The sequence below is a fragment of the Polistes dominula genome, unplaced genomic scaffold, assembly GCF_049000335.1.
Source record: "Polistes dominula isolate Pdom_NZ unplaced genomic scaffold, Pdom_raw_medaka contig_79, whole genome shotgun sequence".
Classification (NCBI taxonomy): domain Eukaryota; kingdom Metazoa; phylum Arthropoda; class Insecta; order Hymenoptera; family Vespidae; genus Polistes; species Polistes dominula.
The window spans coordinates 608,911-627,806 of NW_028300916.1; the positions used below are offsets into that span (position 1 = coordinate 608,911).

General features: G+C 32.2%; 1 protein-coding gene across 7 annotated transcripts in view; it reads right to left on the reverse strand.

Annotated features, from left to right (window-relative positions):
* Positions 1-1,341: 1,341 nt before the first annotated feature.
* Positions 1,342-18,896, reverse strand: part of NfI (Nuclear factor I) — a 69,174-nt gene continuing 51,619 nt past the window's right edge. For 5 of the 7 annotated variants that reach the window (XM_089170710.1, XM_015335872.2, XM_015335870.2 and 2 more), the window contains 4 exons: positions 9,214-9,401; positions 7,684-8,049; positions 7,355-7,589; positions 1,342-7,272 (listed from right to left, as the gene is read on the reverse strand). In XM_089170710.1, coding sequence (XP_089026836.1) covers positions 7,007-7,272; positions 7,355-7,589; positions 7,684-8,049; positions 9,214-9,401 — 1,055 coding nt within the window. In that variant the 3' untranslated portion in view covers positions 1,342-7,006. The remainder of the gene's footprint in view (positions 7,273-7,354; positions 7,590-7,683; positions 8,050-9,213; positions 9,402-18,896) is intronic. The other 2 variants (XM_015335867.2, XM_089170709.1) reach the window with 2 other exon arrangements.

The window sequence follows — 18,896 nt, forward strand, 5'->3', positions numbered from 1 at the left end:
ATTATTTATTTAATTAACGATAAACGATCTTATAAACAATTCCAATTAAATTGGAATCAAAAAATCAAATAAAAAATTAATTTCATTCAGAGTTAATTGTAATTAACGATTAGATTTATGAATTTTTTGGGCCAACGTTAATCAAATAATGATTCGATTAAAACATATTTAATTCATCTAACAAAATTGAATAAATTTTTACATGTAATATCAAATCGAATCATTAAATTTACAATAAATTATTACAACTTTTCATAGTATAATATCGTTAATCGTTAATAGAATAAAATATCACTGTCAAAAAAAAAGAACTGTGTCTATGGTTATTATTTCTAATTATGTAGTCATTCGCTTGTAGCATTTTCGTTTTTTTCTTTCTTTCATTTTTTTTTTTTTAATTTACTCTCCTTCTTTCTCTCTCTCTCTCTCTCTCTCTCTCTTTCTCTCTTTCGCATTTTTTTTGTTAACAGCTTCGTTTTATTTTAATTATTAACCTAATGTTCGCGAATTCTAATGTACGCCGTTTCTAAGTTTTTTGTTTGTTTACGTTGTAAATATATATATAATATATATATATATATATTATATATATAATATATATATCAGTCCCTCGCTATAGTATTATTATTATTAAATATACTAGCTCGTTTTTATTTTTCTTAAATTTATTACACGTGTCACATCCTCGTCCTCGTCCTCGTTGTCATCGTTTATCATAGAAATTGGACAAAAATATAAACTAAGTTTTCCTCTCACCTTCTTCCCCTTTCTTCACCACTTAATTATAGTCTGGTATTTAAGAGTACTATTTACAAGAAAATCAAAAACATGAAAATAAAAATCAACAAGGATGACGAGGACGACCACGAGGATGTCAAAAATGTACAAGTTTTTTAGTCATTTTTCTGTCTTTCTTGCTAATTTCTCATTCTTTCATTTTCTTTCACAACAAAAAAATACACACAAGCATACACGCACGCATACATGCACGCATTCATAAACATTCAACCCTAAGGCTCCATTAGTTTAAAAAATTGGAGCAAACCCTAGCCAGTTATCGTGATACTTATTAAAACACACCTTAATCGATTATTTTTTAACAGGTTTCGTATTGCATCAGTCACATGTGTCCTTGAACTTTTCATTTGGATTAATTTGAAATTTTGGCTATTAATCCGTGACTCGTTTACAAATTCATGCGACTTCAAAACGTAATTACATTCATAGAAATTTAATCCAACGCGAAACGTGTTTTAATCGATTTATGTATTTTTTATTTTTTTATTTTATGTTCTTTATTTATCTACGAATCGTACTTCGTACCTAATCACTCTAATCGTTTTACACCTCTGAGGAAGAAACGAAAAGTTCGACGTTTTTGAAAAACATGTTTTCGTTTGTTTAAACGTACGATCACGCACCTCCTCTCCTTCATTTTCTTTTCTTTCTCTCTTTTCCACACAGTCATTCTATTAATAAATCTCTCTTTCTCTCTCTCTCTCTTTTTTTCAATTTTTTTTTTTTTATCTTCACCGTACTAACAATAAGAGAAAAAGTCCTATCCTTACGTAGAAAAAGTCCTCGTACTCATGAGACACCACGAGAGGGTTATTTTTCTTCTTTGTTTTTTCATTTCCACAAAATATCTTTTTTTTTTTAAATAATATTATTTTTTGTTTGTTGATAAATTTTACTTAAAATTTGGATACTACCAAAATTGTTCTAAATTTTAAATATTCTAATTGAATGATATCAACAATTGAATAATTTTCTTAATAAAAAAAATGTATCGGAAAGATAAAAAGGAAGAGGGTTTTTTAAAATAAAAAGATGGCAAAATATGCTATTAAAATGATTAAACCCAAGGACTGTTGACAACAAAAGAAATTATTCTTTTATTGTTGCTTGTTATCAACCCTTTCACTTTGTATATCTCTTTAATCCCTTGTACTAAACCCCCTCAAGGGTAGTCGTCGTGAGAACGATTGTTTTAATGCACTTTCGGTTACAAGGCAGCTCGAGAGACGCTATACAAAAATGTATCTCTGTACTTAGCCGGACGTAAAAGCACCGTGCTCATCTACTACACATATTTTAATATATAAAAAAATTCTTTCAATTGAAATTCTTTCTTTTTAATTTAAATTTACAAATTTATAAATTTAAATTTCCTTCTTTTTCTCTCTCTCTCTCTCTCTTTGTTTTATTTTTTTATTTTTTTTTATTTCTTTCGTTTTTTTTTTTTTTTTTTAAATGGGGGAGGGGTTTGTCATTTTCTTCTTTTCTTTTTTTTCATTTGTATTCAAACTTTATAAATTTTTGTGTCTTTTTCTTTCTTTTTTTTTGTTGTTCATTATTATTATTATTATTATTATTATTATTATTATTATTATTATTATTATTATTTTTATTTCTTTCTTTTTATTTTTTTTATTCAACGCGAGAACTTCTCTCAATTTTTTTTTTTTATCTACCACCTCCGATGATGTTAATTAATTATAATAATCAATTATGCGAGCTAACGTTAATGTGTGTGTGTGTGTTTTTTTCTTTTATTTTCTAAAGACTCAACGTGAATTTTTCACGGAAGAAGGAAATATTGGGAGAAGAAGAAGAAGAAGAAGAAGAAGAAGAAGAAGAAGAAGAAGTAGAAGTAGAAGAAGAAGAAGAATTAAAAAATAATGAATAAAAACAAAATTTGAAATAATTCATTAAACATTGAAGATCAAAATCATACGACGAAGAATCTAACGGTTCTTAAAACTTTAGGGCTTCTTAATTTTACACTCATACATTTTTTACGTATTTAAGGGTTGGATTTTGGACAAGGTGTTGGTTATGGGGGTAGTTTATTAGAGAGAAAGGTGGTAGGTCGTCGCAAACGATATTATCAATAATATATAATCGGTGTTATATACTCTTGTATATGTGTGTGCGTGTGCGCGTGTGTTGTGTGTGTCTACCATTACGCCGATCTTTTTGTATTACGTGTTAATTTGTTTTTTTTTTTTAATCTTTTTTTCTTATTATTCTCACTTTTTTACACACGCATGCATACACTCAAAAAAAAAAAGTCAAACATACTTTCATGCAACCATTTATACGATCATTGTTTTTCTATTTCTCTCTCTTTTTGTTTATCTCACTTTGTTTATAAATTTCGATAAATTATAAGGAAAAATTATTCTATAGATTTTTCTTTTTCTATTAAATCGAAGTAAAGAATAATAATTGATAATGTAGAACAAAATCAAGTTAATGAAGAAGAACAAAAGAAAAAAAAACAATTTACGCAAGTTAAACGCTATAGTTGGTAATTATTATAAAAATAATAATAAAATAATAATAATAATTATTATTAACAATCATAAATCTCACTAAAATCTAAATTGGCACACTACGATTCTACGTTCATTCTTTTGTTTGTTCTTAATTTATTTTTTCTTTTTTTTCCTTTCTTTTTTTTTTTCTTTTTCTTTTTAATTGATCTTTCCTCTTTCTCTCTTTTTTTCTTTCTTATAATCACTATTATTTTAAATAGAATAATATAATTCCTCATATCTTTTCCCCAATATTTATATACATATACGTATGCATGTGTGTGTTCTTATTAATGTACATATATATATATATATATATATGTAATCCGCCATTTTAAATAAATTTTAATCGTGCGATATCAAAAGGAATATCGACAATATGCACAATTGTTTATCCCAAACCACTACTCTTAATTTTTCCCATTTTTTATTAATAATTTTTAAAAAATAATAATAATAATAATAATAATAATAATAATAATAATAATTAATATTAAATACTTCGTACCTTGCTATCTTCGTTTTTTCCTCCATTTGCATACACACACACACATATTATATATACATCTAAAATATTAAGGAAAGTATTTGTGAATTAGATTTCTTGTTATTGGCATCGTAAAGGTTTAAAAACTTGTACCTTTTTTTCTTCTTTTTTTTTTTTCAAAAACGATCAATGCGTGACTATCGAATCAATGATACTAATCGATCTAAAATTTCTAATTATTTCTCTTGTCTCTCTTAATCTGTCTTTCAATCGTTTCAAAATAAATCTCCTGCCTTTTTTTTGTCTTCTCATAGGAGATTTTTGATTTTGCTGCTGTTTATCTATTTTAATCTTTAACTTATTAAATATTAAAAATGAAAGAGAGCTAATTTAATAGCGGGCGTCGTCTCGTTAATTGCTTAGATCATCAATGAATTCCTCCTTGTTAATAAATGTGCGTAACAACTTTCTAATCTATACTTAGCGACTCGAATATATTTACATTGTATTATCTCCTTCAATTATTTCCTTTATAAAGTATAGTTCGTATCGTATTAGCGCGATAGTAGTTATTAGTTTACTTAGTGTATTAATATTAGTAGTAGTAGTAGTAGTAGTAGTAGTAGTAGTAGTAGTAGTAGTAGTAGTAGTAGTAGTAGTAATAATATTAATATTAGTAGTAGTAGTAGTAGTAATAATAGTAGTAGTAGCGGTAGTAGTATCAGCCGTAGTAGTAGTAGTAGTAGTAGTATTAGTTGTAATTATTGTTAATAGTACTGGTAGCTGTAATAGTAGTAGTAGTTGTAGTCGTAGTAGTAGTAGTAATAGTATTATTAGTATTATTAGTAGTAGTAGTGGTAGTAGTATAGTATTAGTAGTAGTAGTAGTATTAGTATAGTAATAATAGTAGTAGTTATAGCAGCAGCAGTGGTGATGGTGTTGACGTTGGTTTGGTGTAGTTGGCGATGTTGATGTTGATGGTGATGGTGATGGTGATGGTGATGGTGATGGTGGTGATGGTGGTGGTGGTGGTACGATAATATTAATTAATAATAATAATAGCTCGTAATATTGGTATTAACAATAGTGGTAGCAATAATAAGGTTGCTTCGTATTATGAATTAGCATCAGTAAAAGCATCCATTAAATTCATTCCTCGGAGGGATAATAATGTATTATCGTTGGCGCACTGTGTGCCTAGCATTTTTATTATTGACATAAGTATGTATTTTACGTAAGTACTCGTTGCTGCTGTCAAACTCTTTTGTGTTCTTTTTCTTTTGTACTATCACTACGAATCGATTGATTGAGTGTAACGAAATTTTCACTGACAAAAAAATAAAGAAACACGCGCGCATCCTCTTTTATTCAAACCTAATCGTATAATACTTAATAAATACACGATCTCTAATGCATTATTTATTTATTACTTCTAATTGCCATTTAGCTTTTCTTCCTCTTTTTATAATTTTTGTGCGTAACAACGTTTTACAACCAACCCCTTTCCCAGCCCCTATTTTTTAAAGCTCAAGATTTGAAATAAAAGAGGCCGCTTACACTCTTTCAATCTTACTCGAGGAGAGGAAACAAAGTGTAACCCTTTATAAACCTAGAAATCATTAACTATTAATCTTGTCAACTAGCGAGTATATTAAGCGCATTTTTAATTTTACAATAAGATCAAGGATTTTGGGTTGATAAAGGGGATAGGATAAGAGGGAGAGGATGGAGGGTTGTTCGAGGAGTGAAGGGATAATTTTAGGTAACACTTTAGTCACAGATTCGACATTGGTTCGTCTCCTCTCTCTTTCTCTCTCTTTTTCTCTCCTCTTTTTTCTTTACTTATGTGTATATGTGCTTTTCTTTTTTATCTTTTTTTTTTCTAACGAATCTATCATTTATTTTTTTTTCTTTGTTATCGTCCATACGTCCGTAGATTCATCGTAGTTTTGCTTATGGAACGATCAACGTTTTTATAATCTCGTTGTAATTCATTCGATCGAATATTGAATGCAACTATTGGATCGTTTGATTAATAATAATTATTGTTTATTACCAAACATAATTTCGTTCCACTTGCATCACAACGCTGTTCCCGTTAATATATATTATATATATATGTATATGTATGTATAAATATAAGTACAACGCATTATAATCAGTTAACTGTTTCATCGAATTCGAGTAATGAAATACGAAATATTCACTTTGTTTATTTCTAACTAGCAGCCTCTGTTTACTAGCACGCGCTAGTCCTTCTTCCTTTATTTTATTTTATTTTGTTTTTTTTTTGTTTCCCCACTAGCAGTTATATTTATTGTTAGCACTAGGTCTGAGCATTATAACATAGTTTCTTTTTTAGATCAATCCTCGTTATAATCGTCATCGACGTTTTTGACAGACCGTTGAAAAAATTGATAACAATAATAAGAGAGAAAAGAAAAAAAAGTGAACGAGTAGAATTTAAATTTATCACCGATCAACCCTTTAAACCTTTCTTTTTTTCTCTCCCTCGTCTCCTAATTGGCACGTTGAAAGTGAATCACCTTTAGAATCCTTTCTTAGTATGAGGTATGGGGGTCGATCGGGGATATCAAAGAGAAATTTTTTATAAACGAAAGTGTTCAATCAATCCAATAATTTATGGGTAAAAGAAATGGAAAAAAGTTGATTTATCCAAAATGATAAACGTGTAAAATATCATAAAATCAACTTGTTTCAATTTGTTTTTTTCTTTCTTTTTAATTTAGATTAGACACAAATGAGAAACATAATTAGAATATTATAAAAGTTGAGGAGAAAGAGACGTTGTTCGTTTGTTTGTATTTTTTGTATAAACTTGTAGGCGTAAAAGAGGAGGAGAAGAGAGAAGGAGGTTATTTTTTACTAGCGTCCGTTCGAGGAGTCAAAATGTCGAACGCATGTTTAGACGTTTATGAGAAAAGTAAATATCTATCGACGGTCTTTACGCTTATTTCAAATAATATATATATATATAGTACGTTCAGACTCTCAGGCACTCGATTCTCCGAAAACTCAGATCGCGACGTTGGACGCGACATGAGGAATCCGGATGTTCACCCTCAATATCGGGGTGATATAATTGGTTACTGTTATCGTGGATGGGAGTGAGTAACGACCCCGTGGAACAACATGGCGCTGCTGAAGTCGCAAGACTTTCCGGTCGAAGACCCCAGTGTCACGGGGGAGACTTGGGTCTACCGCTTTTGTCTTGCATCACTTGTTGTTGTTGTTGTTGTTGCTGTTGTTGTTGCTGCTGCTGTTGTTGCTGCTGCTGTTGCTGCTGCTGCTGTTGTTGTTGCTGTTGTTGTTGTTGTTGCTGTTGTTGTTGTTGGTGATGATGCGACGTGGGATCGGTAGCCACGCCTAGGTCGGTTCCCATTAAATTACCCGTACCAGTTTTGTCCACCACGCTGCTCGTATGAACCGGATGGAAATAACGATCTGAAATTATTTTTATATCTTTTGTCAAAAAAGATATCGGAAAATTTTCATAGGATAAAAATAAAGAAATTGATTTATTTACCTTCGTCCATCGAAGACGGTGGTTCACTGGTCGTTCCCGCGATAATAGGTGCTATCATATTATAATCATCCTCAAGGTTGATAAACGGTGTTGTATTCCAACGTGGTGGTACATTCGAGACCGACCTTTGGGTGGCTACCGGTCTCGTCACCGAAACGGGAGACGAGAACAACGACAGATTCGTCGGAGATATTACCCCTGACATCGAACTGATAGTTGGGTAGGTAAAGATTTGCTGTAAGACAATAGAAATCGATGCTTTACCTTTTGTCCAATAAAAAAACTCAAAAAGAATTGAGATTCTTGTTAAAATGTGTTAATAATCTTACTTGTCCAGGTTGAGAATGAAAGTGAGCAAAGGTGTATTCCCTGCTGGTGTGAGGTGCTGTGACAAGGATTCTCGCAGGACTTTTTCTACCAGCTGGATCGACGGAATTCTGACATGCTGAACTGACCAATCCAACAGCCGCGGCGGCTGCCATTTGTTCCTGTTGATTGGGCCCAAGTTCGGCCGGATCCGTTGGAGATGTCGAAGAAGTTGGGGGCGAATTAGCGCTCGTACCAGTCAACTCACCCGTCGACCTGATGATCGCTACCGGTCTCGCCATTGGAGCCGGTGGTGGTGGAGGTAACATCGAACTTGGATAATACTGTGAGAACTTTTGTATGCCAGTACGCGGTCCCGCTAGCTGCGCCTGGAAATCGCACACACCCTCCGATCAACACACTCGACCCGCGCGTGATCCACTCACCCCGATCGATCCAACTTACGCGAATATTCTTTCTCTTTATCAAGGTTTAACTCTCCAAACTAATTCTAATTCTGTTTTTCCTTTCTTTTTTTTTTCTTCACCACGCGGAACGAGCAAAGTTGAGATCTTTCATGATGGATTTTATGAAACTTGGAATTAGTTTATCGCGGTTTTGATATTTTGTGGAAGATTAAAAATAACGATTTAACAATACTACATATATTACATTAAAAGAATCTTGGAATATTGATAATCTAACTTTGTTCGTTGCAAAAAGAGAATAATTAGATTGAAATAAAAAACAAAACCGTAGAAAAACATTTTAGAGACTCCGCGCAAGTATTCTCAAAGAATTTTCCATTTAAAAGATCTGATTCCAGTAAAAATTAATTTTTTCAATTCGAATAATTTTAGAAAGGTGCGATTTAAAAAAAAAAAATAAAAGAAATAAGGGACAACTATTGTACATCCATAACTATGAAACGAAAAAAGAAAGATAAATAAAAATAAAGTGAGAAAGAGAGAGAGAGTGTGAGAAAGAAAGTGAAAGAGAGAAAGAGAGAGAAAGAGAGAGAAAGAGAGAGAAAGAGAGAGAAAGAGAGACGGATAAGATAGTAAGTGATAAATATAGACATAAAGATAGATGACAAATAGATAATAATATCTATTGTTCAACGTTATATTATAGAAAAATATCGTGAATCCAGGGCGACTGGAGCACGGAAAATGATGCAGGTCGTGCGTAACCGCCACAGTGTGGTGGCCATTTGCATACGTTCTCCAAACTCTCTGCTAATAGTGCAATTGAAAACAAAAAAAAAATAAATAAATAGAGAAAAAAGAAGAGGAAGAAAGTAAAGAAGGTAAACAGGTGTGTTTCTGCTAAATAAAAAAAATACGAAAAAAAGAAAAAACCATGTGAAATTAGAGAAAAAGTGACGGTAAGAAAAATAGAAAAAAGAGTGAGAGAAAGAGAGAGAGAGAGAGAGAGAGAGAGAGAGAGAGAGAGAGAGAGAGAGAGAAAGAGAGTGAAAGAAAAGAGTGGAGCTAACGAGATTACGATAGAAGCGACGACACTGTGGCGGTCTCGACGGATCCAGAAGCTACCTGGGGTAGTTGCTGGGTATTTTCAGCTTCTTGACAGACAAACGTCACGAAATCGGAAAGCGTATCGTGACCGTTCTCCGGATACTTCACCACTCCCGTAGAAGCAGGATGTTCAGGTTGATAGTAAGCGAGACCGGACATACTCTGACCGGAACCACCGGCCATTCCTTCGTGGGGCGAGTGCAATCCTGAAACACACAGCCAAATCAAATCAGAACGAATACGTAATTCTTAAGCCACCGTTTTAACCACCCCCTGTTTTTTTTTCGACAATAGTTCGATTAAAAACCTCTCCGAGGATAAACGTTTTTTTTAAATCAATTTTTTTTATTTCGTTCTTCACTTTATTCGTCCCTGTTTTAAATTTCTTTTCTAAACGTCAAAGAAAAATTTGTCTACTGTTTTTATTTATTTTTTATTTTTCTTAATGGCGATTGTGGTAAATACTTGGATAAGAAAATCGAGCTAATAAATTATAGTATCGGCGATAGTTGTTGGTAGTAGTAATAATAGTAATACTCTAGTTGTGTATGTTTGGTGGACCGAGCCCGTGGGCCGAAGATAAAATCGTTCATCGCTCGGAAACGTTCGAGGACGCGCGCACTTTATTTATAGGCGAGCAAACTGCAAGATGTTACGAGCGAACAACACTCGCGCACACTCCTCCTACTTTCTCTTCCTATATTTTCCTTTTAACCCTTCGCCGACCTCGAATCGATAACCGAAACGATCCTACCTATGTTAGATCGAAACCCGTTATACGTATATGATAATATATGAAAAGATGGAAACCAAATATTTATAATAAAATACTCACATTGACAAAAAAAAAATACATTTCCTATTGTAATAACAAAAATTATTATTAATTATTACAATTAATTGTTATAATTATTATTATTATTGTTATTGTTAGGTTGCTCCTCGTATGAGATTGTTAGGGGGTGGTTTTAGTGGTGCGATTACGACGATCACGTATCGCCATCGAATTGTCGAGTTATATACATATACATATACATATATACATACGTACATAGCCACATACACATATATACATACGCGGTGTGCATGCGTGTGCATTTAAGTAAATATATATATATATATATATACATATAGATATACATGGGACATATATACATCTATATAATATTTATACATAGACGCACACGCATATAAGAGAAGGCGCTCCAAGCGTGATGCTGACTGGCTGACTGGCTGAAACGTACGTGTATCCGGTTCACCCTTGGGATTCACCCCTTTGGGAATAACCCACTCCCCGAAAACCTTTGGGCACCCCGCTTAGCTCTTGTCTGTCGGCACTTTCCACCCCTTCCCTCCCCTTGTATCCTGTGATCCTCAGTGCTTTGGAACTTGAGGATCAAGAGTCTCCGAAAGCAGCCGATGGAATGCGGCCACCCGCTCCCTCACTCACCCAATCCTCCCCCATTCGCAATTCCACATCTACCGCATACACGTACGTTTCTAATATATATAATATATATATATAGAAAATGAAAAGAAAGAAAAAGACATGAACGCACAGAGACATACATATACGTGCGTATCTATACGTACGAATATTTTTTTCTTGACTTTTTTTTATGTATGTATATATAAATATAAAAAAAAATTATATATATATATATAATATATAATATATACATATATGTATATGGATGTATGGTGCAACAAACAAACATCAAACAGCAACAGTAAACAACGATTAAACAACACATCAAAAACATCAAGATAACAACATCAATACAATGATTAGAATAATTATATGGTATATATACATATACATATACATATATACATACATATACATATATATATAGTATAAATAACAACACCAACATCGCAACAATAATAAAAGTGGTATTATCGTACGGAGATAGATAGATAGGTGGATAGATAGATAGATAGATAGATAGATAGATAGATAGATAGATAGATAGATAGATAGATAGATAGATAGATAAATAGACAAACAGATAGATAGATGATAAAGATATAGATAGATAAATAGATAGATAGAATAGATATATAGAATAGATAGTACAAACGTTCAATCAAGGTTCGGAAATTAATCGGTGGTGAAATCAATCAATTAGATCGGTTAATCCATCCAGCATACGACATACCCAGAGCATTGGCCGTGTGACAGTGAGTGAGATAGAGATAATTATGGTGTGCAACGGTTAATACCAGGGAGTACAGCCTCGAACGGTTATCGATCGAGGGCCATTCTCCTTCCCTAACTCGAGGCCCCACCACCACCCACCCTTTATATACCACCGTTTATACCACCCTTTTCATCCCGAAATCACCCATCTCCTCGCCCTCCCCCTATCACAGACAGAGAGTGGCACGCTAGCTCGATCCTTTCTTCTTTTTTCTTTTTTTTTCAACTAGAAATTTTCTCGACCTTGAACGTACTCCACTCGAGGCTATACCTTTTTTTTCGAAGTAATAGTAATAGCGAAACAGGTGGGTATCGGAGGGGTTACGGCGTGTGTAGGGCTTTGGGCTTTTGGTTTAAGGCCGGGCTAAACAGATGGACATACAGACAGACAGACAGACAGTTAAACAGATAGACAGATAGATAGACAGACAGACAGACAGACAGATAGATAGACAGATAGACAAACAGACAAACAGATAGACAGACAATTAAACAGTTAGCTTACCAGGTGAGAATTGCTTTTTATTTTGTTTATTATAATTTTACTTTTCATTTTGGTTTCTTTTTTTTTTTATTGGGCAGGATACTACGGCGATTAGCGAGAAAATGACTCGTCCATCCGTCCGTCTGTCTGTCCGCTTTTTTTTGGCGATTAATTTTAATGATTTTGTTTATAATTAGTTGTTAGAATTGGAAAGATGTGAGAAAGGGAGTGGTGTTTTTTGATTTTTCACTTTCGTCGTCTTTCTCTCTCTCTCTCTCTCTCTTTCTTTCTATCTGTCTCTCTCTCTCTCTCTCTTTCTCTTGTTCTCATTTTGTTTTTATCGAATTCGAGCAAACCAATCCTCGCAATGGACAGATCGGACGAACGAACGAACGAACGAACGAACGAACGAATGAATGAATGAATGAATGAACGAAATAAAGTGGGACCAATAGAAAATGTGATGATTAAATATACATAACACTATACTATACGTACATGATTGTGACGATTGAAAGGGTAGGTAGGCAGGGAGGGGATGGAATTGTACGAATAAGGGTTGGAATTGTGCTTATTAAAATTGTTTTCATTTGCTTTTATGATTGTTGACGATCACGAATGATCGAACAGTTTTTCCATTGTTTCAAAGAATATATAAATTTGTTGGTTTTTTTTTTTTTTTATAATGATTCATATAAATACATACATTCACAGTATCGAAGAGGAATAACGAAAAAAAGGGATTTGTGAGAGAGAGCAATTAAAAGAATGACGTATTCGAGCTCACCTACGCGTTGACAGCATCGCGCGTACACGATCGTGCAGAGAGCTGCAGGCGGCTATGGGAGCACATTATCAAATGTATGTATATATACATATTTATATACATATATATATATATTTATTTATATATATGTATATATAAAAATATAAATATATCGATAATTATGACAGTAAGTTGAAACTAAACTAAAAGTTGGATAAAATTGTATTTTACGAATTATTTTATTTTTGTTATATTATCATCATAATTATCGGAAATATATATATATATATATATATATATATAAATATATATGCATGTAAGTACGTGTGTGTGTATATATATACCATACGTATGATGCAACACCGAGCTAAAGACACACCAAAATGAAATAATAATAATATAATAAGGGCTAAACATAACATTCTTGCGATCTCGAACTCAGCGGTTACCGTATCGCAATCAGACGTCAGGTAGATTTCTCGGGGTATTCCCTGCTGGGCAAACGGATCATCGGTTAAAATCCATTTTCTAACAGCTAACAAACAAAATATCGTCTTTCGATTGTTGTTGTTGTTGTTGTTGTTTTTTTCATTTTTTATGTAATCAATCCCGAATTTCATTAAACAAACTATCCTAATTGTTTTACTGTTTCTATTACTTTGTAAGAAGTGGAGAATTTTTGTTAGGAATTTTTCAAATATAATTCCTAAGTTATTAATTATGAATGAAAAGCATGGTTTTAATTAAACGAATGAAAGAAAACTTAGTCAAATAAAATAGTAAAAATTAAAAAAAAAAAATGTAAATTTGTGATCATATTCGTTCGCCTTCTTCTTTTTCATGTTGTTGTTGTTGCTGTTGTTGTTGTTCTTCTTCTTATTCCTCTTCTTCTTCTTCTTTTTCCTTTATTGATGATCAACGTAGACAAACCTTCTTGATAAACTTTCAAGATTCCACTATTTTTTGTTCTTTCTTATTGAAGAAATATTTATGTACGACAGTGCATCTCGTCACGTGCAACGAAAGAAATGTCAAATGCTAGATATATATATATATATATATATATATATATATATATATATATATAAGAGAGAGAGAGAGAGAGAGAGAGAGAGAGAGAGAGTGAGAGAGAATTTGAGGGGGTGGAAGGGACAGAGAGAAAGAGAAAGAGAGAGAGAGAGAGAGAGATGGAAACAGACAAAAAGAAAATGACAGATTTCATATTCTGACATCTGCGTGCGATCGACAACAACAACTTCATTTAAATAGCATTTACAAAATTGTTCATTCAAACTGTTACAATTTAACCCATTGACTGTCAGAGATATCTCGTAGTTGGCAATCAACGGGTTAATACCTAGTAATACGTTTATTTATTTTTTTTTTTAAGAAAAAGAAGATTACGCTAAATAATTTTGATAAGTGTTGATAACACTTTAACCCCTTAAGCAGCAATGATTTTGAAAAAAATACGGCTAAAAAAAATCATTTTTTTTTTTACATAAAGAAATGGTTTAGAACATTGTTTTGACAAAAGAATGAGAAAAATACAGAAATAATCAATATTTTTATGTTATTTTGTTTATGTTTGGATTTTGTTCCACATTACAGAGAAGAGCTGAATATTGCAATGTTACACGTACGTCGACTTTTTAATCTTTCTTTTCGAATTAATATTTCAGAAAAAAAAAACGATTCTTTTTCTTTGCCTTCACATTCTTATTTTCCATCTTCTATTATATTTAAGTGTAAAAAATCATAGAAATATAAAATAATAAGCCGCTCGAGTTAACTCAAACGTGCGGAAATCGGCCGGTTTCGTGCACTCGAGTTAACTCAAGCGTGCTGTTTAAAGGGTTAAATGGTTAATTACATTTATTTGTTATAATATTAGAAATATATATTCAAAAGTATATAAACTTAAGATTAAGATTAAAAATATACTAACGAAAGTAATTAAAATTTATCGTTTAATTATGGAAAGGAAAAAAAAGAAAGTAAAAAGAATAAAAAAACATGAAAAACGATCAAAGGGTGTGTTTTAACGCATGATAAACATTACACGTTAAAAAACATACGTGAAAAATATTCGAGAGATATTTTTTCTCTTCCCTTTTCTATTTTTTTTTTTTCTTACTTTTTACTTTTTTTCTTTCTCTTTCGTATTAAACGTACAGTAACGTAGAAAAGAATTATAGTGGCAATCGTCTGTGCCACGCGAGAGACAGAAAAGAAGAAGAGTGGTGGAAAAAGGGAAGATAAAGCGATGGGACAGGGTGTGTCAGAAAAAAAAGAGAAAAAAATTAAAAAAAAAAAATGGATGAGGAGGCACAGGGCAAGTGGAGGTTTGAAATAAAAAACAAAAAACATAAAAAATAGAAAAAAAGACAGATAGACAGATAGACAGATAGACAGACAGACAGACAGACAGATAGACAGACAGAAACGAGCGTTTACGAAAAGTGAAAATGGTAGAATGAAGTATGTGACGAGAATATGGGTTTAAAGGGTTGAGGCAAGAGGTGGTTAAGGTAAGGGTGGTTGTTAAAATACGGTGTTCATTTCTAGAGAAAGATAAATAACATCTAACGTACAATATAATATATAATATACACACACATACATATATATGTACAGGTAAATACACATATACATATATGTATACGTAACAATGCAAATAGAAAGGTTGTGAGAGAGTGAGAATGAGAGTGATAGAGAGAGAGAGAGAAATATCAGGTGTAAAAAACATTTATCAAGCATACAAAGAGTACCTCTAAACATCGATCGTATTGTTCGCTGATAACAATAAATATCAAACAATGAAAGACTATGTGATATTTAGCTTATGCAGGTGATGACACTACCGGTATCGATCGTTCCAAAGTAAGAAGGTTGCTTTGAAAATTTAGGTTCCAAGGTAGCAGGGTAAGAGAGAGAAAGAGAGAGAGAGAAAGAGAGGATTGGAGAATTGTGTAATGAAATTTAAACGTTTGAAAATGCCACGTAGAGAACAGGGTTGGTATAAGTGATACCATATAGATATATACAAATACATGTAAAAAATATTTATGAGAAGTTACACATACATATACATATATAGATAACCGTTAGAAGTAAATTCAAATGACTTTTTTTCTTTTTTTTTTTGTAAAAAAAAGAAAGGGATACATATTTTATCAAACGATCCAGTTCGAGCCGAGAATTCATTGAAATTAAGCGGTGCTCTTGACGCGAATAGGGACATTTATTAAGTTAAATAGGGAACTAACGTAAAACGGGCTTGGCTAAGAAGCCCAGAGTGAGAAAGAAAGAGATATATATATATATATATAGAGAGAGAGAGAGAGAGAAACGAAATGGCGAAAATCAATAAAACGGACATTCTCGGATTCCGGACGCTCCAAGAAAGAGAAAGAGAAGAAATAAACTAACATAAGATAGAAAGAGAGGGAGAGAGAGAGGGAGAGGGAAAGAAAGAGAAAAGGGGTTGGTGGGAAAAAACTTTACTTTAAAATACTTTTGCTTATCGTCGAATACGAGATATCGTTTCGATGAATATAATTTTCTTTAAAATTAGGGGTTGAATGGTTCAACGATATCTCGATTATGCAAGAACAATTTTAAATAAGACAAATTTTGTAAAACAAAAAATAAAACACAATAAGAAACTAATATAAAGGATGTAAATAAAAATTTGGATGCATAATAAAACCGTTTGCTTGTGAGAGGGGTGGGAGAGTGCTTGAATATTCGTTAAACATCGAATGCATACGATATAAGTATAATAATACATATTACGAGTGTGTTGTGTTATGAAAGTCTGGGGAATAGAGATGAAGATATAAGTAGAAAGCGTAGAGGAGCGGGGAAATAGAAATATAGATAGAGATAGAGATAGAGATAGGAGATAAAGATAGAGATGGTTACGTGCGTATTTTTCTCAACTCGTTTTACGCGTTGATCTTACATTGGTGTCTGTATTATCATTTGACACAATGCGAGTTCATATCCTTCGGTATAAAAGGAAAGACTTTATGTAACCTACAATGTGTATATAGATATGCATATATATATAGATATATCTATGATAGAATCGCGAATTCGGATGAGTGTATATACTTTGATACGAGACTCGTAAAAAAGAAGTGAAAGAAGAGTAAGACAATTCGTTTCGTTGATATCTCTCAAAAGAGATTTATATACACATACATATATACGTATATATGTACATATAAAATATATGAAAGAATTCTATATATGTGATATAAGAGAAAGAGAAGGAAAGAAATCATAGAAAAATGCGATAGAAAAATATTGGAGCGTATGACATCCTAATGCACACGTATATATATATTTCTAACTTGTATTACTCTCACGTATCAATATATATATATACACAGTGAGTTACATGACAATTCGTATATCTTTACTTTCAATTGAAAATAATTATTATTTTTTTATATAACAGTTTGTTAATAATATAAGTAATTGTACCACCGGTGGTACGCGTGGCACGGAACGTGTTAAATACGAAATTGTTGAAAATCTACGCATATAAAGAGGAAAGAGAGATAGAATAAAAAGAAGAAGAGGATTAACATAAGGATTGAGAAAATGAAAATTTTAAATATAGAAAAAAAGGATATAGAAGTAAAATGTATTAAATAATATAAATTATATAATTGTTTAACACGTTCGTCGCCCAGCCCGTTTCGGTTGAGTTTCTCGTCAGGCCCAAAATTCGACTCTCGGCGCGCCGTAACGTAAAGAAGCGATAAGTAGAAAAATCAACAATGCGACCCGAGTATTATGGTTATATTATATTATTATATTTTATTTATGGAAAATAATAAAATATAAAAATATCGTTTATTTACCGAAAATAATAAAATATAAAAATATTGTTTATTTACCGAAAATAATAAAATATAAAACTATCTTTTATTTACCGAAAATAATAAAATATAAAACTATCTTTTATTTACAGAAAATAATTTTGTTTCGAAATGGGAAATGTGATAAGTTTTGTTCCAATTAGAAATACCATAACTTCAACAAGAAGAGTGTCACCGTATTCGGTGACGGGGCCTCCGGGAAGCATGCCTGTCACCGGTATACGGTGCCAGGCGACGAACGTGTTAAAGTGTATCATTTCTGCTTTGGATAATACGATTAATACGATCAAAAAAGATATATATGTATATGTGGGTGTATTATGCGTGAATGTGTTTGTGTATCTGTATATATGTATATACATTAATATATATATATATATACATATATATTTAAATAGAGATAGATATATATATATAACAGTCAATAACCAGTCACAAAGTACCTTTTAGTCGAGTTAGCGAGCTTCTGTCAACGCTCGGGCTCAGACTGAAACAGAGATCATCAAAAAGCGCATCATTTCGCGATTAGTTATTCTATTCTTTTTTCTTATTGTTGTTGTTGTTGTTTTGATAGTTTTTCTTGTTGTTGTTTCTTGTTGTTGTTCACATGTAATCGTTTATTAAGCGTGTGTTAGTTATCACAAATTCGCAATCAAATTTATATCCCTCGGGTTAATTAGAAATATTTTGTAATAAGGGCGAGGGGTGTCAGGTGGGTGGGGGTGGGAAGTTACGAGACTAATTTTAAACGAACGAGGGGTAATAATTTATCCTTCGACAAATTTCGTATCGTTTTTCCATTTCTTTCTAGCATGAGAGAGAGAGAGAGAGAGAGAGAGAGAGAGAGAAAGAGAGAAAGAGATTAAAAAAGGACTAATTTTGAAGACAAAAAGGTAAAGGGTGAAAGAAATGGGCTGGATGGATCGATATCACTCGTGAAACGATTATTATTATTATAATTATTAAGATTATTTCTTTTTTCATTCTTTTATTCGTGCTTCCTTATTTTATTTTATTTTTTTATTTTATTTTTTAAGTCTCTCTCCCTACTTTTGATCGGACTCTCGAATCACATTTTTTTTTATTTCTCTTATTATTATTATTTATTTATTTTTTCTATCTTTCTTTCTTTCTTTCTTTCATTCATTCATTCATTCATTCTATCTTTGTTTTTTTTTGTTTTTCATTTGATTGTTCGGTGTCCCGTTTTGACGGGACAACAAGGCGATCGGATCGATCTCGATCGGAATAGGAAAATATTTGTACGTTCAATGCTTCTTCCCTTTTCAATGTGAGGGGGGTCGGGTGGTGGTGGAAAAGAATTCGTCTATCTAAAGGATTTCCTCGTTTCTC